Source organism: Pezoporus occidentalis, unplaced genomic scaffold (genome assembly GCF_034315485.1).
Source record: "Pezoporus occidentalis ecotype Australia unplaced genomic scaffold, CSIRO_AGI_Poc_V1 ctg142, whole genome shotgun sequence".
Classification (NCBI taxonomy): Eukaryota; Metazoa; Chordata; class Aves; order Psittaciformes; family Psittacidae; genus Pezoporus; species Pezoporus occidentalis.
This window is the reverse complement of record NW_026913230.1, coordinates 1,586,535-1,613,834: the sequence shown is the minus strand read 5'-3', so window position 1 is coordinate 1,613,834 and position 27,300 is coordinate 1,586,535. Positions and strand designations below refer to the sequence as shown.

Below are 27,300 nucleotides of genomic sequence, written 5' to 3'. Positions count from 1 at the left end.
ATTTATGCAGCCATGGAGAGAGGGGCATTTGAATGCTTTTGGGGGGAAAGATATGAAAACATTTATTTTGCATATTCAATCTCCAGTCTTGACTTGCATGCAGATGTGAAGATTCACTTATGTGTTCATGCTTTAGCAATCTGGCTTACAAATAACCAAAAGTAATTGGAATAATTAACCAGTAAAGGCTCAATTAAAGATGTAGATGATGAAATACAGCCTCTGTTTCTCAATCAGTGGATGTCTGGTTATATTAAGTCTTCTTATTAGTCAGCAAAGCCTCTAGGGTACTGAAAAGTATAATTAATGTAAATAAATTAATAGCTCAAAGCTCAGTGAGCCAGTCTGAATTGGTGAGGCACTGATCACACTCAGATCCCAAACCATCAGAGAACAGATCAGATGAACCGTACTGAGAAGGACCCAGGAGGACCACTCTCACTGAAGCTCCTGTTTCCCTGTACTGGTGGTTGGTTTTGACAACAGGAATTGGTTCAACAATTATCTAATCTTTCAGTGCAGACTGCTAAGAGCTTTCCTTTCCCTCCAAATTAAGATCACTAAGTGGTAAAAGACCTGCTCCTTACCGCAGCTCCCTCAGAAGCAAACGCCCAGCAAGCCAAGGACTCTTCACCAGGTGAGCCCAAGTACAAAGCAAGCCATGCATTTCCCAAACAGAAGCTAATCCTCTCATTAGGAAACTAAGACACACACAACTGCAAGCTGCAAGCAGAATGACCGACAGTCCATTCCTATAATCTGCTGATTGTGTCCCACTTTTAAACTAGCCCTGTGCATGGACAGCTTCTTGTTCCACAGGTATAAAAACATTCCTAAAGACATCTAGTCAGACCATCTAGTGATCCATAGTCAGCACTACTAGACTAATGAGAGCATTAACAACTTAAGGAAAGCAACAGACACAAAGCACTGGGAGGTGGTTCTGTCTCCCACAGAAATGAAAAGGGATCCTAATGACAAACACTGTAGTTACTGAGAACATAAGACGTCAACTCTGATGCTGGCCTCACTTCCATAGCAATACTGCTGTACAACTGTCACAAGGGAAGCCTAGAGCCTTTTTTCACTCCCAAAATGTTAAATACCAATGCATTTGGCAAGCCTGGTCCCAGCTGTAATGCAGTACCCATGTTCCCCTTGCTTCATGAATGCATGTACTGGGTAAGTCAGCGTGTGGCCTCAGCTGTGAGGATGAGAGAGGTGGGAATGAATTTGAGCCTTACAGTCAACATATCAGGCTTGAGAGGCAGATAGTTGTGTCCTAGTTTGCTCCCAGTTGACAGACACAGCACTACATGGCCTCAAAGACATCTGAAACGTGGGCAATGGTCCTACAACTGGCAACATCAGAAAGGGCTCCCTTCTTCTGGAGCTCTGCAGAGGGAGACAGCCTGCTTGTTTCTTGACACTAGGCAGGAATCTCTTTGCCTTCACATGAGAAAGACACCTCTTCTGGGATGAGGTTATTCTGGTTCAGTATCTGGCACATCCTGCAGCCAAACCAGAAGGGTAACACCTTGCACAGCTAACTGGAGGTTAGGGTACCAGTGAAACAGGCCCATCAATCCCACATCTCTGCTTAAACAAACAGATTTCCAGTCACAGGAAACTCTACGGTGCTGCAGATGCTGGGAAAAGAGGAGGGATAAATAGCACAAGCCTAGAACACTAGTGACCACAGGACTCACCACTGTGACAAGCACACTGATGAACAAATGGATAAAGACCAACAGCTGATTTCAGCCCTGACTTAATTATCCTGAACTAATCTGCTCACACCAACTGTGAATTAAGTTAGCTTTCAAACCTCTAAAGGAAAAATGGAAGTTGCCTTCATGTAATCAATTAAACTCTGAAAAACTCCAGAGGTGCCCATGCCAGAAAGATTCTGAGTAAGAGGCAAATTTGGAACCCGATACTCAAAGGCTCTTAGCAAGAATCTTCACCTGTAAGAACTGTGCTTACTTCATACCCCCCTGCTCATCTTTCACCTTGAAGATCCAACAGTGAGTGACAAACTGACTGCAAAGCAAATGGACCAGAAAGGCAGATTTCTCATCACTAATAACTACAGCGCTGTTCCCAAAACACTAGAGCTCATTCCTTTATCAGAGCTGTGATTTGGAAAGTGATAATACTCAACTGATTGAAATATATTTTGGTTTAGGGCAAGAAAAAAAAATCATTTAATATTTTGATGGCTTTTTTTTTGATGGGAGGATTAAATCTTCAAGATTTTACTTTTGGAAGATAAAGCACCTCTGTGGGAATGCTTCAGCAGGTGGTATAGAATCATAGAACCAACCAGGTTGAAAAAGACCTTTAAGATCATCAACTACAACCATTAACTCAGGACTGCCAAGGCCACCACTAAACCATGTCACTTAGGGCAAACTGATCTCCCCTCAAGATCTCCCCTGATGGCTGCCCCTCATGATCTCCACAAGCAGCCACCCCTCATATACCCCCCATAGTGGCCCACACTGTATAGCTGCTGCCCCTACCCCCATGGATGCCCCTCACACCCCATGGCTGTCCCTGCTCTCCCCTCATGACTGCCCCTAACCCCTAATAGCCACCCCTCACACCCCATGGCTGCCCTTGCTCTCTCCTCACAATCCCTCCTTATGGCCACCCCTTCCTTCCCCTCACAATCTTCCCTCACGGCCACCTTTTTAGCAGTTATAGAAAGCCCTGGATAACAAAATCCTTTAACGCCAGACCCAGGCAGGAAATAAAGCAAACAAAAAGCAGCCTGAATCGCATTCAGACTCCTCTAAAATCAGAGTTTCAGTTCAGTCTCAGCACAGAAGTGGCTCTCGCAAAGCCTTTAACATTCCACCATCCCCAGAAAAGAAGGATGCAGCATCTTCACAATAAAGCCTGGCCTGCTAGTTAACCTTCTCCTGAGAGTCTCCCTTTTACCTTCATTCACTGTTTAAAAAAAAGTACTCTTAAAAAAAGTTTTTGTAACCCTCCCCAGTAAAAACTAGAATTGTAAAATATATATATATGGATGTATTTCCTCAGTCTCTTAAAGATCAAGATTTCTGTTAAATTTTTCCAAGATGGTTGAGTTTGTATGTTCAAATATCCACTGCTGCGTTGGAGATGAGGGATTGCAGCTATTCATAAAGATCTTTCGGTCACTCTCACTGCAGTCCATACAGCTGCTGCTTACTGGATGGTAGAGGGTCTTGTCCTGGGAAAGAGAAATGTGATGTGAGGTTGCTGAGCAGAGAAGCAAAGCTGACTTAAAATCAACACAAGAAAACCAAGGTATTTTGTCACTTAGATGTACCTGAACAAGTTGTTCCACACTGAATTAGTTAGCAACTGTCAAAGTGCAGTCCCACCCCTTGCAACAGCATCCAGCCCATCTCACACCTCCACTGGGATGGTCTAAAGCTGTCTGAAACTAGGTTCTCCAGCCTACAGTGCAGTGGCTGCTGCAGTTGCTCCTGACACTATGCATATAAATTACTAGGACAAAGCATGTAGTCAAGGACTTCTTTACCTGTTGCCCACAAAAGCGCTTCTTAATAGGGGGATGAATTATCTACTTTTGGTATGACCTTTAATGTTGAGAATAACCCAATAAACACAGCACACCTCTTGGCAAACAGGTTTTGCAAGGGTATTGCATCACCTCATTGCCAGCTGTGGGCAGGACTGCAAGGAGAGTATCCTTCTGCTTAGCAAGCCCTGGAGAAGCAGTCCTCACCATTTCTAACCAGTGGAACAGGGGAGTCACCTCTTTCTAAGCAAGGATAATTAAGGGCACAAAGACAACAGGTTGTCTCTTACTGCAGCTGCATGAAGGGAAGGAATAGAACAGGAATGGTGATATTTTAAGGAAAATTGCCTGTAGGCACTGAAGATGACACTTTAAATGAGAACACACTCACTTTTCGGTATCTCCAGAGCTGGTTCCCCTTCATTCCATGACAATCATAGAGGGTCACAGGGCTGCTGTGGGAAATGGCATCAAAGCAGAACTTCTTGGTGTGCTGAGGATCCCCAGGACGGATGTCTTCCCTCCAGCTGAAGGTGAATACCTGCTGGGACAAACAGGACCCTCAGGGTGGCTGGTGCTGGGCATAGTGCTTTCACCTGCAGAATGACAGTATCTGAGAGAGAAAAAACACTTCCACCTCTGGGGACAGGGAGTGCTGACTAGGAGAGGCTAAGAGCTACCTCGTGGACTGCCACACAGCATGCTAAATGAGACTGTGCTGCTGCAAACAGCCATGCTAGTTAGCTTGGGTACTAATAGCAGCCCTGAATGTCTCTGCAATGCAGACATACATCATGGATTAAGTGAGCAGCTGACCAATTACAGCCTTTCACAGTGAGCAAAAAAGGCAGAGAGCTACAAGAGCTCAGAGTTAACAGTGGCAGTAAACACCTACGTCTGCACAGACAGCCTGCAGTCACCTTGAGAAGAGTCTGTCCGACGTCTTCTGGGACAAGAAACCAGGAGCCCACAGCTCCCCAGCCCACCCCAGAAGGGCAAACATTAGGGCAGTGCTTCCTGGTGCTCTCTTCCACTGGCCCTGCAATGATCTTTTTCAGGTGAAATTAAAGCAGGGATACTACAGAAGAGAAAGGTTTTTAGCTCTAGTAATAAGGCATAACCCATGCTTGGCAGTGCTATGGCCTTGATGAAAACTGCCAGATGTCAGCACACGTGGCTTGGAAATCCCTGAACCATGGGGTTGAACCACAGGCAAAGAGGTGGTGAAGCACTACCACACAACATGGCTCTGCTCCTTGCCCTCCCCCTGTGACATTAGCTTTTGGCCATGGTTTGACACAGCAGAGTGGTTTAACTGAACCCTCAGTCTGACAAGCGTGGCTTGGCTGAAGACATGTTTTAAGCATCACAGGACTAAATTCCACAACTTGTTTAAAGGCAGGCACTGGTGTCAACCTTTTGCTTCATGCCTTGACAAGAACAGCATCTCTGGCAAGGGTGCAAGTGCCCTCTTGTGACCAGCACCAGCCAACGTGGTTCTAGCCAGCACGCCTCCCTATCAGTGCCTGAGGGGAAGGGCTATTCTGTGGGCTCCTTTTGGAGCAATGTGGAAGAATGGTCCTCTCTTCAGAGATATCTCATAGGGCAGTAGGACAGACCTCTAATGAATAGGGTGCTCCTACTTGAAGCAGCAAGGGCAAGAACTTTTGCCACAGTTCTTGTTCCCATTTCTCTTTTAAACCTCTTGCAAAAGAAATTACCACAACCGTTTAGGCTCCATGCTACGCAGAAGTTCAATCACATTATGCTCCTAAACACTAATTGTTCAAGATCCTCCTCACGGAACAGAGGCTTAGTTTTGGACTGCCTGAGTAAATTGTTTTCGTTTCAAGAGTTCATGCATCAGAACTGATATGCAACAACCCTTTGTCTCCTACCACTGAGGCCATTCCCCTGAAGAGTTATGCACGGCTCTGTAATAGAGGCATTGTTTTCTTGAGCTTTTCTCAGCTCAGATACCACAGTTTAGACAAACTAATATTTCCCTCCCTTTTCTTACAATAAAGCTGTCGTTTCTGGCACCTTATATGTTGAGAGGGTGAATCTATAGCCTGGCCGGTTTCATATCTCTCCAGCAATGGTTGGGCGTTTATAATGCATTTGCCTCCTGTCAGAAGGATGATAGTAAGCAGTTACTGAATGCTCCTGCAGGTTCATTAATATGCATGATGCTCCTCCATCACTTCTCCCAGCACAACCTTTGAAGTTAATATTCACTTTGTTACATATTACAGCTGCCTTGTTACTGGTTTATTATTTTGGCATATTGTTTTCTTGTGCTCCCTTTTGTTCGCTCCCAGAACCTCAAAGTGGAGGTGAAAGCGCTGCACAAAGCCTACCAGGCTCCAGACCCTGCCACAAGCACAAACCACATCCTGCTACAAGCCCACCAAGTATAATTAGCACATGAGCCTTGGGGTGTACAACACCCTCCCTTCACCTGACAGTGTTCTGCAATGACGTTTCTTCTCAAACATTCATCATTTGTTCTTATAACTTCTCCCTCCCCAAATTTATTTAGGGGCTGATGATTTATCAAAGGGACCATTACCTGCACGTTGTTCCATGCTGCCTCTCCTCTGTCCTTCACACAGTTTTCTAGCCTCAGTGGGGATCCCAGGGCTCCATGCTTAGTATCCACACACAGTCCAGTTCCTACATTGCGTATCTGAAATGGTAAGTTGGGCATTGAATCTCCTTCCCTTACCAAGTGATAGGAAAGAAGGCTTAAATTGCTTTAAATAGTGGCAGTATTTGTATGAAGACAGCTTTAAGATTCCTCACTTCACCATGTATCTGAGCTGGCAGATGACAGCTAGAAGAAAGCACAGCAATTCAAAAAATGGAGGTACAGAAACCTCCAGGACACAGCAAAACCCATTAACTACAGGACTGCAGAGCCCACTGTGGTGTTGTGTGTAATAATCTACGACTTCACTCCTGGGGCAATTCTTTTCCCAGAACACAGCAGACTTCCAAGAACAGGGATGTTTTTCCTGGCTTTCAGATGGGAAAGCTAAGGAGCAGAGCAGCTTAACACAGTTGTGTAGCCTTTGGAAATAGTACTGCTCAGCTGCTGCCTCTCTCTAGCCCTCCCTGTTGGCATGTTCTGCCTTCTACAAAGCACACAACATGCAGAACAAGCCAAATCTCTATTCTCTCTGTAGCTGTGCACTGATAGAAACGGCTGCCTAACTGCCTTCTTTGATCAAGACCAGCGTAACGGTAGGGGAGTTCTGGTCTTTGAAACACATCAAGCAGGATCTTTGAACACTCACTTGCCACCTCACAGCAAACTGCTTACTGGAGCCCAGGGGTACAACAACCTTAAACCAACCTGCAGCCTGCTTGCCCACTGCAGGCTGCACAGCACAGACTTGCCTCTCCCCAGGCGGCTGCTGGAGGCTCCACTGGCGGGTAGAACTTTGGCAAGTCCCACGCGACCTCGTTCATGAACCACTTGAAGCTTTTGCAGTTGAGGTTGTTGCGGAGCTCCTTCTGAGCCGCCACGTCCCCTGCAGAGAGGTGCCGGTACTCCGGTCTGCGCTGGTAGATGTACTCTGCGTACTCGTCCATCCACACCTCTGCCACCCGCTTCAAGTTCTGTGTGGGTAAGAGCCACGTGTGAAAAACCAGAGGGAAAAGCACCTGAGAATGCTCTGCACAAGCTACTGACATTAGCATTCAGAACAGCTCTGCTGCTTGCGCTCGGAAAGGATTTTCATGCACATCCACTCTTTCTGCCCAGCTTCAGGATGAAGATTATTTTTATTATTCTCTAGTTCCAAGGGACTTTTTGAAACATTTGGAGTTGAGGTGAAACCAGAATCCTGGCACTTGGCCATTATACCTAGTGCCTTGTGGCTAAGAAAAACAACATTAATCAAAGGCTTTTCTTTTTCTTCCCTTTTTTTCTTTCTGTGAAGAAGCTACTCACAAAATGACGCTGGTTAAATACCGCTGGACATTCAAAGGTCCCTGACAGAAAGCTGCTTTCTTAAATCCTTTTTATTGCATCTTCTAACCCATCTAGGAATGGGATTTGCTGTACTCCCTTCTGGAAAGCTTCAGTTCTCAATACTCTTTCTTACCACTATTTTTCAGTTTTCTTGAGTAAAAAGCTGTTTAAGAGAAACCCTGAGATACCACAGCAGTACAGAGCTTTCAGGTGATGACCCTTCAGAACAGAAGCAAAGGGCTTTACCTCGTAGCAGCAGTGTATTTCACGTATCGCTGTAAAACTTAACCCACTGTGCAATTCCAACCCAGCGGCAAACACCACCCTGTGGAGATACCCACCCTACTGCTCGTCACAACACACTCAAGAGATTGTTGGACCTTGGTCTGTTCTCTGGCAACAACAGGCACATAGTTGGTCACCACTGTTGGTGACCCAGCAGCACTGCCCACCTTGCATGAATACAGTCAGTCCAGCAATGGCCATTTACTACCAAAAACTGAGGACATTGAGAATGAGCAGGTGCTGACCCTGCCCCAAACGCAGCCTACATACAACTTAAGGTGACTCTATGATCTTAGATGCCAAGAGACAGCCTCTCCTACACCCATCTGCCATCCCCTTCCAGCACTGTGAGTATGCAAGAGCCGAATACTGAATCAAAAGAAATATAGCTCCTTCCTGAAGGGATGGCACAGAGAGGAGAGCACTCTATCGCTCTGACAGGTCATTGCTGGGCTGAGTAATATATCCATAACTAGGGTGATACCATTAAACAGGGAAGCATTTTAACACTGTGCAAGCCACAAGCCTGCGGAACAGCAGGGCACATCTTGCGGTTTTTACTCATGCAGCCTTTCTGCTCCTATGATTTTTTGCTCCCACCAGAGGGCAATGCAATCCCTTCCTAATTTGGAAATTAACGGGAGAGATCTAACGCAGGTAGGCAACAGCTCTGTCCTCTTTGGACTACACTAGAGTAAGAAATAGGACAGCACAAAACATTCTATTGTGGAAAATTACAGCTTGCCCATTCAGTGGTCTGTGATGCTTGAAGCTGAGAGGTCTTTCAAGCTCCAAAACACAATCACCACACTGAAGCCTGCTGCTCTGGGGGAGCACAGCTATAAAATGACTGAAGTATTATGCAGATAAAGCCGTATCTCGTTTGTATTGGTAATTCCATAGCCAGTGCCTGATTGCAAAAGTCCATTCCCAACACCCAGCAATGGCTGATGTCTAGAGCATAGAGCTGCCTGCACATGAGTCTGCAGCTCCTTGGCACTCTTCCTTTTGTGATACACATCCTCCACTGCAATACTGCTCAATTTGACCACCATACAAACACAATTTATAGACTATAAAGTCTACATTTGCCTCCCATTGTGGGGTGAGAGCAGACAACAGCACGGTCGATTGCAGTCAGACATCTGTCACGGGTAATGCCATTGCCACTTACTCTGGCCAGGCTGACTCCTGTTGGAACCTTGTATGGAACATATTTTCTGTAGATATGACCAACTCTAGAGCAAGGGATGTCCTCCATGCGACCTCCACACATCCATACCTGTGGAACAGCAGAGATACAGTTTCAGTCTTGATTATATGGAGAAAAATGAAGAACAAAAAGAGACTTTCAAGTCACGAAAAAGCTTAACCCAGACTTTTTACTTTAAAGTACACCCTCTCCCAAAGAACCTCCCCTTCTTGCTTTAGTCTCAAATCCTATAACTATCTGCTTAGAGCCATGCAGCAAGCCTTGATTTAGCACAAGTGCTATCAAGCCCAATAGTCAAACAGTCCAATTTTGCATTCTTTAGTGAAAGGAACAAAAACAAAAAACCACCCAGAAAATAGCACACAGCACACTTTAAATTGATATATGTTATTACAGCAATAGTAACCACTGTAGTTAAACTGGACTGCCATACAAGACCTGGGTGCAGGCTGTGTAAAAGGGTGGCCATCTCTATAGTACTGGTCCTATGTTATGCAAGACACTCCAGGGAATTCAGAAGCCTGTTCAAGTGCCAGAAAGCAGAAGAAACATTTTCCTGTGGTTATCACTGCTTTCAGGTGGTTTCAATGCTGACATGCACTCACTGCTTTGCAGCCTTACAATTAAGTGGAAATCACTGCCTGGTGAAAACGCAATTAGCTTTAAGAAAGCCCTCAGAAAGTCACTGCAGCACACTGCTAGTTAAGAAAGACTACCCTGATACTTGGTTAATGTCTAGATTTGGGCCCAGAAATTTCTTTTCCCGTCTGGGAAAATTTAATTCTTTGCCATCACACTGCAACAACCTTCTTTTATTCCTTATTTATGTCATGGATGTAATAGTTTTGTCCAAATGAAACCAAAGGAGATGTTTCATGAATCAGCCAATCTACTTCATTAGATCTAAGAATTACATTCATACACACTTCCCAGAGATATCTAATGAATACTTAGAAGGTATCCTTCAGTATGCAAAACAACTGACTTACTGAATTCTTGAAGCATGACACTGTCTTGCCCTTCAATTTGTCCCCAGATCTTATGTTAATGCCCCGAAAGCAGGACTATTTAAGGAGGTCTGCTGGTGCTGCAGGCTTGATGCAGCGTTCCCGATCCCTCCATTCACTGTGGCTAATTTGAGCCACCGCAGTTCATTGTACAATGAGCTTAGTCAACAGCTTCACACATAGCAGGCAATTCCATTAATATTCGACAGTGACAATATTAAATACTTAGCTCAGAAGAGAAATATTTGGCCAAGGCTGCTGCATAATTATTTGCTCTGACACTAAAGTCCTCTGGAGTTTCAGCTCTGTCTACTGGCCCTAATAATTATAGTCATTTGCTGACTGCGTATAACTTAATGGAGGTTGGTTGCTCTCAGTTAGGGGGATATTTTTCACAGGCAACTTCTAAAGTTCAAGGTACTTAATTACAAACAGTTATAGTGAGAGAGACAAGAAGGAAGTTGACAAACACTCCTTCTACAGAATTTCATTCCTTTTGTCCCTGCTGTGTCTCGAAAAGCTGGTACAGAAGAGATGAAGACAAAAAAAGAAACTAGCACCCGGCGGTTCTGAAGTTTCCAGTGGAATTAGAAATGCTGCTTATGCTGTGCTTTTTGCTGCAGAGGGCCACAGTGTGATTTCTCTGCTAGGGAATTAACAGATAGACCGAGAAAAGAAGAGTTTGGGGATGTTTCCTGTGACAGAAATGGTTGGCACAAGAGCTGCAGCAGATCTGGGAGCTATAAAAGACTGCAGGAATAGCTGAAGGACCCTAGAGCTCAGCTGCACAGACACACACACCCAACAACCTGTATTCTGAGCCTGTGCACTGCACCCTGCATCAAGAAAGCCCTATCTGTGCACATGCAGCTGCATTTTAGTGCAACAGAAGGGTATGCAAACAGCAGCGTGTGATCCTTGCTGCCTCACCTGCCCCTGATCTCTAAGGAAAGGCTTTCAGCGGGCCACATTGAATACACATTTCTGAAAACACGACTTCCCTCCTGTGAGAAACAGGCCCCTGCAGTCAGTGTGCAGCTAGAGAGAACACTGTCCTTGCACTGCAGATCTTGTGAAGCAACACTACAGGCAGCACTTACCAGCTGAGCAGTACACTGGAGAGGCACTGGCTATGGGAAGCTAGATACAACTGACCTTATGCTGGGCCAGGAGCTCCAAGCAGGTACAAGAGTCCAGGCACAGAAGACAACATTACATGAACAAATGCAAAGATATGATAAGAAAAACTTCTTAACCGAGTTACTGAACAAGTACAATCCAAGACCAGTTTTACACACTCCTTTTCTAATCTTGCTTTAAAATATTTACTCCCAAATGATGCTGTGATTACCAGTGCTGCATGGAGGCAACAGGAAGCTTCCTAATTCCCCCTAGCGGAGCTCAGTGACCCTTTCAAGGTATTTTGCCAACTCAGTGCCTTTTTACCATTGTCTCATGCTGCAAGTGACAGTCTAGCACTTGCAGTACAAATCTAATTTTAAATGCATGCTTTCCATTCATTCATTGCTGCTTTGATTTATTTTATTAGTGAGCTTCTTTGTGTGGTGACAGAACTCATTACAACCTCCATAAAGACAATTACCAGTCCTTATCTATAAAACTGGAAGAAGGGGGGAGAGGGAAAGAGCGTGACATGCATTGGTAAAACAGAGCTAACAAGAGCATTAGAAAGTTAAAGGTCAGGTGAATCACATCCAGAGGTCTGTCAAAGAGTAACTGCTGGTGAAGCAAACCCAAAATAGCTGAGTGGATGCTTCCACTCAGTGATATTTGGTTGATTTCAAACAAGGGTGCAGCTCACACCAGAACTTACACTGCTAAAAACACAGCTTTGTCAAACAGCTGAAACAACACTGGCCTGTGGGGCAGCACCTTGTGCCTTCGTGGTAACACTGACTGACACGTACTGTGCTCTCCTTAGGCCAAGGGAGCCAGTTTTGTGTTGCTTTACAGCAGGGTGAGATGGTGCCTCATCTCCCCAGCTGACACACTGCAAACATCAGAGCCTGAACTTCACACCGTTAATTTCAATCAGCCCTTTACTAGAAGGCCGTAAGAACAGGAATTAAAGCTGGTCAGGCAGACAGTGCTTTATACAATGATCTAATCAGATCTCATTAAGAGAGAACAGGAAACTTCCCTTCCTCCTCAAGCACCAATTCTACCAATCTACATGTCGAGCTAGGAATCTCAGAGCTGACAGATCTGCTAGAATTAAGGGAAAGCCTGCCTACACTGACGTCAATGTGCACACTGCAACAGGTTTTTCTTAGGGCACAATCTCAGCCTAATAAAATAAACATATAAGGGAAGTAAAATAACAATAGCAGTGATATTACTCCCATCTTCTTAGTGTCCTGGAGAGCAACTCCATATTCATAAAACAACTCAAGAGCCTTTGGCTCAACTAGCATGCTATGAAAGCACAAGATAATATGCCACCTATTCTCTACATGGGAATGTTACGCTGATCCAGTTCCCTTCCTGCTATGTCAGAAAACAATATCATGTAAGACAGCTGAACCTCTCCTCTCAAGCACCCAATACAATACTGCAGTTGGTGTGTGAACGCAATTATCTGGGTATACAAGGTTTATGGTTTCCGTGATGAGGTAATGCTTCCCAAGAGAGGGAAAACATACAAAGTCATACAAGTCAAGCCTTGAAAAGAAAGCTGCTTCTGCAAGCCACAACAGAAATAAAGACCACGGGATGGAGCAATGGAGAGAAACTGGCTTGTCGGAACACATACTGGAAGGTGGGAAGAAAAGGGCACAGCGGATAAGTCAAGGGGGTTCTCTGCATAACAAGGTAGATGACAGGATGAAAGCAAGGGCAACCAATAATGCAGGAAGATCATAATCCTCAGCACTGTAAGCATCAGCTATTCTTGCAGCTGGGACTTTCTGCTCTATAAGAGATTAAGGCAGCTCCAAAGGCACTGGGATCTATGTGTTTGCACAATGCCTGCTCTCACACAATGTACACCAGCATGGCCCCTCCTCACCGTCTGGAGTATCTGAGAGTAATGATAGCAGTTTCCAGTAATCACCTTCCAGGGAGTGGAGGGGTCCGCTTTCCTGCTGCTGCTTGGCAGAAGGCTACTCTGGAGCCTGAACCAAGCACACGGTGTGAACAGAGGCCAAAAACTCAAGTCAACAGTCTGAAACTGATAGCTGCATCACCAGTTAGGGAGGGAGAAGGAAGACACCCCGTACTACAGCCGAGAGCCTTAGAAATGAGCAGCATGTGCTGGCTTAAAACAACCACAAAAAAAGCAGCAGGATGCCCGGCCTGTTTCAGTTTGGACAAACGTGAGCTGCTGGAAAGTGGTGTAAGGATGTGCCTGGAATAAGCATTGGAAGCTCACAATCAGCACTAACTTAATATACAACTAGAAACGCTGTCAGAAGTGATCCCTTGGCACCCGCACCCTGACCACATACCTACCAGCGGCAAAACATGCATCAGAAATGTGCTGCTGGCATGGGGCAAAGAAGATGCATATGCGAACAGAAGCTACAGAGCACTTGGATCTTTTGGAAAACAAGTGACATGTTTTATACAAACCATGCTGGTGCTTTGGGAAAAGGATCTGGAAAAAATGCAATGATCTACAATCACCAGAGTAAGTGCAGTGGATATTTACTATTGCTGAAGCACAGAGTGATGCCCAGGAATATTGTCCATCTCTTATGCCTTCCCCTTATCTGCTCTTCTCAGGCCAACTGTCAATACAGCTTGTTTGCACCAAGCCCTCCGCATTTTATGAAGGCTTTACAATCTCTAGATTACAAGACAAACATTTCTCAAACTGAAATGATCGATCGCCCAGCGAGGGATGTCCAGACTCTCATTCTCTGTTCCTGAAGTACAATGTACAAATAAAGGACTCAGAACCACTCATGATCTGAGGTACAAAGTATCTATATTTATGCCTGTACAAGTCAGAAACATCACTTTTTCCTCTTCTGTTTCCCCATACCCCAAAAAATCCATATTTAAGGAAGAGAGGCATAAAGCAGTTTAGTGAAGATTGAGTAAGCCAAACAGAATAGAAGCTACAAAAATACTGGAAGAGAGGCAACATGATCACAAGTAAAACAGCGTAGATAAGTGCTGTACAGGGTAGCATTTGCAGTAAGGAAGAGTTTAACTGCTTCATAGATACCGCTCCAAATCAAAAGCAATAATCTCAAAGAAAATGAAGTGGTTATGAAGGCAGCAGAATGTAGGATTATGCAGGAACATCGAGAAAAATCAGAGCTATTAAGCTGTGTTTAGAAGAGGAAAGACACATTGTCACTTGGGGCATTCAGTTTTGCTCACATCATTGCAGAAAGATACAAAAAGACCAGGAAAAACTGTAAGAGAGCAGAGGTATGGGAGTGACTCCCAAAAGCAAAAATACCCCTCAACAGAGTCCACCGAACAGAGAAACTACAGCTGTAGGGCGAGGAGCAGTGGAGAGGAAAGGTACCAAGTGCCACACAGAAATAGCTGTACACACTTGTTTACCCTTTCTCCAAAATACAAGCATGTATTCAAAGGTCAGCATCTGGCAATCCACTGAGATGGATGGTGCTTACAGCACTGATATGAATGGTGCTTACAGCAGGCAGCTCTGCAGACCCGTTTGCCTGGAGCATCCCACAAGCAGGGTTCAGGGAAAAATGAGGCTCCTTTGAACAAGGGCAATGCCTGCAACTAAAATGCAAGACTGAAATCTTCCTGTTGCATCTGGTGATGACCTGAGGCAGGAAACCCCCTGACTTGTAGAAGTAGTTGGTTATGGGCACTGAGCTATTTTGGATATACACAAGTCAAGAGGAGGAAGCAGCACATGCTTTCTTCTTAAATATGGAATGGATGCATTGATTCAATTTCTAATTTAGAAATTGCTGTTTTAAGGGATTGAGAAGACCCAGAAAACTACAAACCAGCAGTTATGGTTGGAAGGCTTGTTTCTAATTTAAAGTTAGCCTACATTTTTTGGTCCCTCCAGCATGCTACGTTTTCTAGTGATGTCTGGGGTATGCATTTCATACAAGGAACAAGGCTTCTATCAATAGTTTGATGCATCCTCCAGCTAAATATATTAGCTGAGGTGCTAAACACTGATGGTTTCTTTGTCAGCTTGCCTTCAGATGGAAAGTTTCTTCTGAGAAGGAAGCAGAGCCAGGCGATGACAGGAATACGTATGATCTCAAAACAGAAAGGCAAGAGGCTCCTAAATAAACTTCTTTATTTCCAGTCTCTCAGCAACAGAGCCCCAGGTTTTAAAATAAAGGCAGAAAACCTGTAAAGAACAGGTTTCTCCGTACATGGCCAAAAAGAATATGCTTAAGGAAAACAATCCCTACTCGTGGTGAGGCTTGAGATGGCTGCATCTGATGCAATGGATCAAAAACCAGCAGTACAAAAGAATACCTGCACCCACAACTCCCAAGCCAGGAATGGGTTCTTTGTTAAAGGTCTGCTGTCAGTCTGGCACCCTTAGAATCTGAATTCCCATTAGATAATAAATAATGTGAAAGCAGGTACCCCACATCTAAAGCCAGAGCTCTACATTATTTGACAGTGCCTCCAAGTACAAAATCTCAGTCTGCTTCTAAAGGTAAAAACGTGGCTCTGAGCTCACCAGGAAATGTCATAGCTTCATAAATTCTGCGAACAAACCTTCTATTCTTGCAGTTCCAGCAGAATTATTACATCTATCAGCCACAGATGAATGTATCAATTTATCTTAATTTCCGAAAATACACTGAGCTTCTTTCAGTTAAAACTTCATTTTTTCCTTATTGCACAATGAAAGAAAAAGGGGGTCTTTGCAGAGATTAATTAAAGCCAATTTATCCCTCCATAAATTACCATCTCTGGACTGAAATAAACCACTGTGTTTCAGAGAGGATAAGCAAACAGATGAATGAAGTAGTCTTATTTCCTGCAGATCGAACAGTGTGACTGCCTGCTATGGCATTAGAGACAAAGGGCTTCCCCAGCCACTGTCATCACCCTTAGAAACCAGCATTTCCTAAAAGGGCCAAGGGAAAGAGGCTGAATATTGCCATTGCCTCCCCTGCAGAGAATGACAGTGTTACACAATTTCATCACATGCAATACAAAGAACTGGCTCTAACTGCAACGACACCTCCAAATAGGGTGCCCTCAGTCCTCTCTTCCTGCTGCCACTACAGAGAAGGGACCTCTGATGTGACTTTATTACTTTGGGTTTGCTTGTGAGCAAACAATGGCAGAGAAGATTTTGTCTTCAAAAGAGTGTCTCTTTTCCCCTATCATTTGCTGTACAGTAAGCAGCACACAGTGGGTATACATGGTAACATGGCTGGCTGAATATAGCTGGATATGCCTCTGAATTGCACGGAGGCATTGGGATTTAGCAATCTGTTTTGTAAGAGATCAGCCATGACTTGTTTGTCAGGGGAGATATGAGGAATTTTAGCTGCTGAAGCTAAACTGTGCCCTATCTGCTACCATCTTCTGGCCCCATGCAGAGGTCAACTAGCTTAGGTCAGTAGCATCCAGACACCTGTAAGGTTATATATTTAACCTGTGAAAGAGAAACCACATAGCAGACCAAACAGTTTAATGCAGAAGTCTTTACTCAGCTTCCTCTAGACTATGGAAAGGATTCTCATCAGTAAAGAGAAAACTAGCCATCTGCCTTCAGTGGTCTGGGACATCCCAGTGAGTTTCCTAGAATGGATTTCAGAGTGCCACATTCCAAGGTAACACAGGTACCAGAGGTCTTCATGGGTCACAGTGACTCATTACTATTGGTATGCAGTTTTGGCTGTCTAACTCTTTTTTTAAAGCCCTCAACTGAACAGCTTGGTCAATCAGTAAGTGACAGAACTGTCCCTAAGCCAGGCAGTTAATGATCTGAAGTCATTGCCAGCAACAGTGTTGTTATTCCAATTGTTGAGTATTTCTTACAGGGTAATTAATAGTCTCAGTTCTTTGCAGCCAGGAGTCAGATGGACTGACTATAGACAGTACATTATTCTCATCTCTGGGAACTCAGGCTTAGGACTGAGGTACACGGTTGGACAAACACTGAGCTGCCAGAATCCTCCTCCCCTCAAGAAGGAGGGTATTTATCATCTTGCCTGGGTGAGTAGTAAGAAGCCTAAAGCCAGAGAGCTTCACACAAGCTGATTTACCCTTGCTGTGAGGAGTGCGTGCATCTGAAGCTCTGACCACAGAACAGGGGACACCCCGCTAATCATGCTCCAAAATTGACCCTCACAAATGACTGCTCACATCATTGCCGTTTCTTCTGTGTACTATCTTACTACTCCCAGCTCTTTCACCACGCAAAAGCAAGGACAAAATAGATCATTCACATTCTGCGCCTCAGAACAATTTTTACTTTTCAAAACAGATGTAATTTCCAGAGAACATAGCTCACCTTAAAGGATATTTCATATTGCTCTCCTCCCCATATCTCCAGACCTGCATCATACCCTCCCAGCTCCCAGAACCACTTTCTATCGACTGCAAACAGTCCTCCAGCCATTACAGGAGACCTTAAGGAAAAACCAGACTCCATATTACAACACATTCAAAGATACAGATCTCTGGCTAAACATTTAAAAAACAAAGCAAGATTTGACAAATATTCTTTTCACCACCCAGTGTTCCGGTGCCTTTGCAGCCCTATCAGAGCATCAAACAGTTGGTTTTGCATTATCTACCACTTCCCACTTGCAGGTGAGGAGGACCGGACCAGGCTCCCTCCAGAACCAGTCAATGCCTCTCCTCCAACAGTCAAGAGTTCACCATTAAGTGACAGGATATAAGCTCTCCCATTGGGGCCCATATGGTGTACATGGGATACTCTGTCTCAGCAGCACGAGCAAGTCATTGAGCTTGACCTCAAAAAGTGTTGCTGGGGTTTTTTTTGAGCACTGCATAACTATAAGGGACAGCAGAACTGTCTCAATGTTGGCAAGCACAGCAACAGCAGAACATAACTTGAGCACAGATTTACTTCTGCAATGCACTGCAATCATCAAAATTGCTGTAATTATACTGCTAGTTTTTCTTCTTCCCCCACCTGGGAATGACATATAAGCTGCCATTGGTTTGTTGTTTTTGGCAGAGCATTAGGGATGCTAAGTTATGTTTGAAAGATTTCAGTAATAAATGACCACATTAAACGCTACACATTACAGTTTTAAATGAAATGTTAACTTCTGTGGGAATTAAGGTGGCAAAAAACAGCAGTGAAAAGGACAGTGTTCACAGCTACTACACAATGCATTTCTTTTGGACCAACTAAAGAAACAGCTGCCAAAAAGCAAGTAGCTTAACACCAGCTTCTGACTTTTACTACACTGAAGTGTAACCCAACCCTGTAACAGGGTGTTCTTTTGTTAGCCAGCTCTTAGCACACTTCATTTCAGTAACTTACTCAAAGGGATCACTGGGATCAAGTTTCTGTAACTCAGGAGGAATAGGGATCCTCTTGTAATACATCTCCCAGTCAAATGCACCTCGCATTGCGTCTCCAGCCTGAGTCTCATATCCAAAGTGGTCATGATCAATAACATCAATCATTGGGCAAACGATAGTCTTGCGGTTTCGGGCAATGCGATCTGAAGATTGGAGAAACATGTTAGAAAACCTGCACCAGCTGGTTCCTTTGACCATGAAATTACAGAAGAGAGCATCAAAACACAAAGTTGTCCAAGAATGACATCGCTCCTGTTCTTGCCATTCATTCTTTTAGGAAGATGCTCCAATTTATATCAATTCATCTGGTATTTCTGCACTGAAGCATTCAAGCTTGAACTATTGAGATAAAAACACTAGGTACCCATGCTACAGTGGCCATTACTGTGAGAGTGGTGAGGCAGTGGAACAGGCTGCCCAGGGAAGCAGTGAATGCTCCATCCCTGGCAGTGTAAAAGGCCAGGCTGGACAGGGCTTGGAGCAACCTGCTCTAGTGGAAGGTGTCCCTGCCTGTGGATGAGCTTAAGGTCCCTTCCAGCCCAAACCATTTTGTGATTCTATTACCATCCAGGAGCAGAATAGAAAGATACAGGCACACTACCACAGATACCTAAACTGCCAGGCTGAAAACAGACATCCTGTACTTAGTGAACAGTCCTCATTTTAATGAGGAACTGGGATGTGAACCCCTTCTGCACTGATTCAAAGCCAGGGCAATAACCCATCATAGCACCTACCTTTAAACTGCTGTGCCAGAATCTGGCAGGAAACAATCCAGACTAATGGCATAACTACTCTCAGCAGGCTCAAGAAATGCAAGTGTACCTCCTCCCCTCAACCTTTTCTTCCAACCAAATAATACAACACAGGATTAATTCCTGTGTAAACATCTGGAACTTCTTAAATACTTTATTACTGAGATGGTCTCTAGTTGGAAGTTAACTTTCAGAGCAGAGGCGACAAATGATGTTTTGGCTTCCAATGCACGTCTAACAAATCCTTTCTATGCTTTAAAATTAATGCATACTCTACGTGTTCTCATTTAAATGGCATTTGAGCTAATTCTGTCCTCCTTCCCCGGGGCTCATGAAGCAGCAAATGTTTTATACCATTGTCAGATACAAACTATAGTGAAAGCAACCATATATTACCATCCAGCAATCCTGCTGACAAGTGTAACTAGTTTCTCTTGAACCTCCCCTTGACTATGGGTGCCACAGTTTATTTGACAAAGTCAGACCTCGGAGAGCTTTGACAGATCACTTGCAATAAGGTTGTGAAGGAGCTTGGCAGTGGCCAGAGGCATGCAGGTATCAGAAACAGAAGGCACTGTCCTCTCAATTAGTCATCCCTGAAAACAACAGACATTGTAAAACTGATGCCTCCTTAAAGATGAAGCACTGCCTTGGAAAGGACAGCATATGTTCTACAAAGACATACCAGCAGCTGTCATTCACAAGAAGTATTTTCCACAGGCTTGCAGACTATGAAGTTAAATATAGTTATGTAGGAGAAAAAATAATACCTAAAATCTACTTAAAAACTGTATGTAAAGATCTTTTCCGTTTCATAAAGCCATTCCTCTCTGCAAGCTGCTGAATGACCATGCAAGAGCTTAGCCTTCTAGCAAGATATAAATTACTTAAGATTTCATTTAGCAAGGAAATAGAAGAATATAATCTCTGCTTTTTAATTAAGCAAAGCATTTGATAGGGTTGTTGTACAGTGCAGGACTCTAGTATGGAAAAAATTAAAGGCTACAAGTTTCCAGCAATTCACCCAAGCGTTGTGGTTGGTTTGGTTTTGCTTTTAAGACATTTCATCTTCCTTTTGTCCACTTACAGCATGAGGGAAAAGCAGAAGGTGCCAGCTCTTTAACAGCTCAGTCTTCAGCCATGTACAGCACCACAGGCTTACCTAGCAGAGGCGGCAGCCAGTTCACATTGGCCTCGCAATGGGAATCCAAGAAGGTGATGACATCCCCTATGGCCACAGAGGCCCCCAGCATCCGAGTCCTTATCAGCCCTTCTCTCTTTTTGGTTCGGAGGATTCTTACATTTGGGAACTGGGCCATGTAATCCTCCAGGCGTTTCTTCAGGTGTTCTGCATGGAAATGAGAAATTCAAACACTGTAACAATCAATTTCTTAAAAATGCTGTTCCCTCTTTACCAGAAAGAGATGTCTTTGGAAGTATGGCCTGAGCAGTTAACCGATGCAATAACAGGAAAAAGGAAGAAAGAATGATTTCCTTTAAATCCAGGCTTTAAACATAACTGCTTACCCAAGACTCCTGAAGATGTCCCAAAACCTTAGAAGCAGTAAACAACAAAAAGAAGAACTAGGAGAAGACTGAAGAGTGAAGGATGAGAAAGAAAGCAGCAGAGAAAGAGGAATAAGAAACCACACAGCAAAACTCTGGGAGAACTTTATCAGAGCACAGAGTCTATGACACTTCTGTGGAAAACCAAGGTAGCTTAGAAGAGACGCAGGACAATTTACTTTCAGAAGTAAACACTCAGCAGATTTAAGTTGCTTTGGGTTTCCTCAAATCATACAACATGACCATTTACTCATGCATAAGCAAACAGCAAAAAGCCTACTCAGCCGTCCCCCCAAGCCAGCACGGCAGGCATAGCCACTGCATGTGTCTGGATGGCTTCATTAAATGCTTATCAGAGGAGATATTTGCATTTAAATACGGAAATATTTACACTACTGAATATGGACTGGAGCCACATCTGAATTAGCACAGACATTTGTAGTCACCACAATTAACAAGAATTCAAACAGGGGAGCTGCAGAAGATTACTGAGCGATCAAAACAATAGACAGCTTGTTTAGAAGGGGAAAGAAAAAGCTTGGTCTACATAAAGAGTGAGGGGCACACAGCTGTCTTTACATCAAAGACTGAAGCACCAAAGAAAAACCTAAAAATAGGCTAAAAGCTGATACTGGCCTAATGGCTAATGGGTTGATCTGTAGGCATCTGAAGTTTTGACTGACTTGACAGCAAACCCCATTCACAGCGTGCCAGGGACTGTTCATTAATGCACCATCCTATCCACAGCCATCAGCAACCAATCAAGGAAATGAGCCTTGCTAGGCAAAAGCTACTTTGTCAAATCTAAGCAATTAACTAATCTTAAAATCTCACACAACAGAACTTGAATGGAGGCAATCATTCAAATACAAATAACCTCACAGGCTTATTTGCCTTGACTACAGGGAACACATCCACTCCATTCTGTATAGCAGAGTCTTCCTTGGCTTCCAAAGCAGCTATGAAAGGCAGGGGCTGAAAAGGCAGCCAGTGTGAGAACACCCTGAACAGGGCACCAGGGAAGCCAGGTATTGGAGTAAGTCTCTAAAAAGAGCAAAGGGGCAAATAAACTTCACTGAGTTCTAAATTCTCCCTGATGGCGCTGACCCAGCAATTGTGCTTCAGAGTTTTAGCTACCGGAGGAAAAAAATGGGCAGAATCCCTATGACTAACACACAGCCTGTACCTCCCCTTTGAAGCAGCCATCACCTACCTTCCTTCAAAGATCACCCAAATCAACTTTGCTTTTGAGGTATTCCTAGCAAGCTCTTTGCCCTTTTCAAAGCTTTATTTAACATCCCCCAGGATTTTTTTGCTCACAAATGCATTTCAGTGTTTTGCCTGACAAGTCTAATTGTCCCACAGTATCTATGTAGGCTTCCCTGCTCAATAGAGCCCTTAGTGCTTCTCGCTGTCTAGCACGCTTTTCCATCATCCTTTTCAAGTCTCTTTTGAATAGATCCTCTCAAGCAACTAGAAATTTTGTCCACTCAATTATAGGTTTTTTAAATAAGGGCCTTCCATAGAAACTAGATATGTTATTACTGCAGCTGCCTTCATCCTGAAACAGCGGGTAGACTCAACAAGAACAAACAGAAAAGCCACCACCATTGTTAAACATCACAGCTCATCCCTCAGCATTGTTAGTTTATCACAAAGGGTTAGTTCAACAGAAAAGAGAACAAAAACAACCCTCACTTCAAGCACAAATCAGCTAAGCCCAAGACAGAAGGTACACCTTAGTGAATCTACCCAAGAGAAACATGAGAGTGGCTGCTAGTGCTCATAGGTAGGTATAGGAAGGAGGTAACCATCACGCAGACGCTGGGTCTGATTCCCCTAACAATAGCCACTTGTATTATATATGTATATATATACATATATATACACACATATGTATATAGCTATTGTAGCATATACACACATAGCCACTTGTATTATATATGTATGTATATATACACATATACACACACATATGTATATAGCTATTGTAGCACTTGCAAGATCAGACCCCACAATATTTAAATTATCTAAACCAGACCTACAAAATCTTAAAAAAGAGTCTTAGCAAGTCCTGTAATATCCAAAGCTCCAAAGGAACGGAAAATCTGTGTGTATTTTCTGCAACTCTTATTTTGCTAGAAACAAGAAAATGAGACTGTGAAAGATTCCAGAAGTCTGTCTTCTACCTGTACAGTGGTTGTTTTAGGTTTTGGCATCATGCACCTTTCTAAACTATCCTGGTTTGGTGTGCTTTTTCACGTGGGGTGACACCTGAAGGCAGCCTAACCAATTCCTCCAAGGGTATGAGCATAGCCCACCTGAGCCTGCTGCCAGGAAACACAAGCACAGCTTCGGTTCTGGTCTCACACAGGAAGGCACACCAGCAAGTGGACAAAAGTCACTGGACTTGGCCGTATTTGTAGTGATGATGATGGCTGCTCTGCTACACACCAACTGAAGACACGCTGATTTGTATCTATTAATGAACAAGCAGTTAAGAACTGAGAGAATTCCCCATCTTCATAGCATGATAAGAGAAAAGAAGGCATAGGAACCATAGAGTTCTCAGGTGAGTACTCTGCAAAGAGGCACCAAGAAGTCTAACCCACTGACTTCCCATTCCATTCCCAAATGCTCGTTTTGCTTCTTTAGCACTTATTTACTATGTTTCCATAGTAAAAAAAAAATACCAAAGCATTTCACACTTGCAGCACACAGCCTGCTCTGTGTTGCACTGTTAAGAAATATCTCACACACTAAGAATCTTCTTATGCCTCCGATGGCTGGAAGAAGCGAGGAAAAGCTTAAGTACTTACTCCATCAGCATCCATGTGTGATGCAGGGGACACATGTACCAAGTCCTTGAAGCCAAAAGCGATGATGCTCAGATGAGCTGCTCCCAATCACTGCAGAAAAATCCATGCTTGATCGTTGCATTTTATAAGGTTAAGACTGATGTACCATGAACCGCAAGTGAGCGGAATTTATTGTATCTACTTCCCCTTACTAAAGAGTCACAGACTGTGAAGCAACCTCACCAACACATAAAACACAATAAAACATACTTTTCAAAGACAAGGCTTTCTTATCTCCTTATCCCTGTGCTATTCCTGCATCCAACCTGGCCTCCAAACACTTAGAAAACAGTTACTTCATTCTATTACAAATACTGTCACAATTAAGTCAATTTCTGCTTTTAAAAGAATATCTCAGGAAAACAAACAAATGGCATTAACTGCTACAAAATTTTATGAGGCTTTAAAAAATATATTATGGAATCTTGTCACACTGAGTAATTTTTATTACAAGGGCAATTTTCTCTAACGAAAGTTGTTAGGTGAACTGGATGGATTCCAATGGCTGTGCCTACCCTGGGCAAAGTAAGAGAGCCCAAGCATATAAATGAGAGTAAGATTATCTGCAGATTAAAAGCTAGGCTGGTAGCTTGCTAACAGACTTCGCAATAAACTTGATATACAGCATCTATATTAACAGTACCAGTCAAGAACTACTGCTTTATTTTGAGCTGTAAATAAAACTGTGTGAAGATAGCAGAGAAGCTTCAACAGCCTAACATAAGTGGTCCCAAAGCTGTCAAAATAAGACTTTTTCCCCCCTATATGAAATTCCTATGGTGGTTTTACTGTATTTCATCCTTCTGGCGGCATCATCCATGGCCACCTGCCAGCAGATTGGATGCAACCAACGAAATCAGTTTCCTCTGCCCTGCAGTATCCTGCCTTCTCCTGACATGCTTTGCTTCAGTGTACACACTCAAAAGGCTGAGGATATGAAGACAGGAGAGCCATTGCACTCTGGAAATACAGGGAACCTTCCCCCTCCTGCTGAAGGGCACATGGCACAGGCAGAAAGACAGGAGCACCTGCAGAATTCCCTTTCAAGCAGACAGGGATGGTTTCCCTTCCCTGCAGGTTATTTTACTGTTTTCCATCCACCAAAACCTGAAGTGCAATTGTTCACCTGTTCACAGGTTATCCCAGCTCCCCATCCTTACCCTCCCACATGCAGACATGCTTGTTTAAGATTACAAATGAATCCATTCATCTTTACTTAGATACTCAGCCCTAATGTGCTGTTTAACAATTTAAGAATGAATTAGACTTCTTCCCGAATCCATCACAATGTGCAAGCCAAGCCTCCCTGAAATAGAAAGCTCTGCATCACTGAAATTAACTTCTCTCCCTGTTTTGGTGCAGATGAGCAATCCTTTAAATAGCAGAATGTGCTGTTATCCAAACAGGCAGCACTTACACCAGTTTTAAATTTCTTCCAATGCTTTCATGAGCTGATCACTGAAGTTGGTTGGGGGATAATAAACTGATTTAATAAATCCTACTATGAACACCAGTCCCAATAATAGCAAACTGATTAAGCAAGTGACAGCTTTCCAAGCTGAATCTTCTTGCAAAGAAAGAAGAAAAGAAGTTGGAAATGAGAGAATTAATATCTGTTGCTTCACTGATTACAGCTCTGTAGTAAGCTCTTAAAGGGAAGGAGGTCCATGTTCTCACTGCCCATTCTGTATCAGTCTTGGGGCCCAGCACAGCCTCACAAACAAAAACTGGGTGGAGGAAAAAGGGTTTCTGTGCATGGGACAATAGCTGAAAGAGTACAACCCATACAGCAGTCTTTAGATTGTAACAAAGACCAAGAGTTGGGTTCCTCGAAATCTTCCTTTGTTCTCTTTCTGAATGTTTTAAAGACAAGCTTCCACTTTAGGAACAATGAATGCACAAAAGTGGAAGCATGGGGCATAAGAAATAAGCCAGATTACAAGTTACTGAGGCAGAGACCACTGGTGTGAGGCTGTGCTGTGTGCTTCGATAAACTCAAGTGCCTTAACTCCCGCTGTCTTGTCTGTGTCATCAATCACATCCTGGATTTGCAAACAGAACTTCCTCACCACTTCCTGCACCCTGCAGCACATATCTGAACCCTGCTCAGTTATGGCTTCAGGAGATACTAAGTACTGAATGCAGTGTCAAAGGTGTAATCTTAAACAAGAAAAATATACATTTGCTAGCATTTGCATAAACGTACTCCCAGACCTTAGGGAAAGTTTAGTAGGCTGCATTTCCAAGCAGGAAAATACATGGGGAATAATAATCTCAGCTATGGCATCACCTCTTAAACTCTCAGGAAAGTTCTCCTTGTAAAGGAAGTCTATTCCAATTGTTTCTTCCTGAGGGAATACAGAAAAATCCATTTACTCATCCTTCCTTCAGGCTGTAAGGTTTAAACACCTTTTGCTCATTAGGAGCAGTGAAGCCAACCTGTGGTGTTATGCATCACAGTTCTTAAATCCTGCACACTGACTCCCCAGCCAACCCACAGCACCAGTTTTTCCTCCTGTGCTATAAGCCATATTTCCCAGGGGAATCATTCTCATCGGTTTACTCTTCTCCCTTCCCATTTCATTAAATATGTATCAAGATTAAAGCATCCACTTAGGTTTTTCCTCTTCTGTCGACTACATGTGATCTAAAGAGGTGATTTTGTGACTCTCAGTGATTTTCCTTGTTGATTGCTTTTAACATCACAGAGACTGCTCTGCTGACATCCAAACTCTGCAGGTTTTGGCCTATGTAGCCTCTGCAGCTGCTGAAACAGGAGTGAGCTCCTTGCAGCACACTTAATATTCAACTCAAGCTTAATGTAGCCATGGTGACTAGCAAGAAGGGCATTGCTGTCCCAAATACTGCGCCTTCAACCCGCAGTATCTGTGCCCTCATCTTAAGACCAAGTAAGTGGTTTTGATTATGCAGTTGTTTAACCAACGGAACGCCTGTGCTCCTGCTTAATGCTACCACACTTCTACTAAATTGATGAACACTGTATGGGCAGACGAAAAACATTAAGACAACCCACCATATCAATAGCATCACCACTTCAGCAGTGTGAGGCTAACACACCACACACTGGTTCAGGATCCTGTGAATTTATATTCTCCTTTCCATAGTAGAGTTACAAATCATGAGAGATCACATCAGTCTTTAATTGCCTTTAATCTACATCACTAAGTGCTTTCTGAGCACTGGAGAGACAAGCAGGGGTGCAAAAGTGTTTCAGAAGTTCGCTCACAGGACAGAATAAACCCAATTGAAAACTACTCCTCTGCTACCCATGGGCTTCATAACAGAGTCAGAGTAAGCTGCTGTGATTGAGGGGTGTTTGCTTCTTTCCAGCATGTGAGTATACATTCACTGTTGATAGCTATTTACTGGGCTGTATATCATGACATGAACCCAAAGCCTACAGCTGACAGCAAGACAAAGCTTGCCATCATTTAGGGAGATGCAGGCAGATGAAGCGTTAAGACATTTCATACTGGAACATCATGGAACATATCAAAGCTGCAAGATTAAAGCCTTAAAAGTCACTGAGTTTTTCTGGGGAAAAAAGCAAAAAAATACATGAAAAACCAACCCAAAGCA

At 43.6% G+C, this 27,300-nt stretch overlaps 1 protein-coding gene across 1 annotated transcript in view; it reads right to left on the bottom strand.

Annotated features, from left to right (window-relative positions):
- Positions 1-3,027: 3,027 nt before the first annotated feature.
- The window catches only part of GALNT10 (polypeptide N-acetylgalactosaminyltransferase 10), a 78,841-nt gene continuing 54,568 nt past the window's right edge, over positions 3,028-27,300 (bottom strand). The window contains exons 5-12 of the mRNA XM_062609971.1: positions 20,439-20,624; positions 18,481-18,664; positions 17,476-17,593; positions 8,977-9,084; positions 6,941-7,162; positions 6,111-6,227; positions 3,930-4,079; positions 3,028-3,223 (exon numbers count right to left, since the gene is read on the bottom strand). Of these exons, the coding sequence (XP_062465955.1) occupies positions 3,056-3,223; positions 3,930-4,079; positions 6,111-6,227; positions 6,941-7,162; positions 8,977-9,084; positions 17,476-17,593; positions 18,481-18,664; positions 20,439-20,624 (1,253 nt within the window). The 3' untranslated portion in view covers positions 3,028-3,055. The remainder of the gene's footprint in view (positions 3,224-3,929; positions 4,080-6,110; positions 6,228-6,940; positions 7,163-8,976; positions 9,085-17,475; positions 17,594-18,480; positions 18,665-20,438; positions 20,625-27,300) is intronic.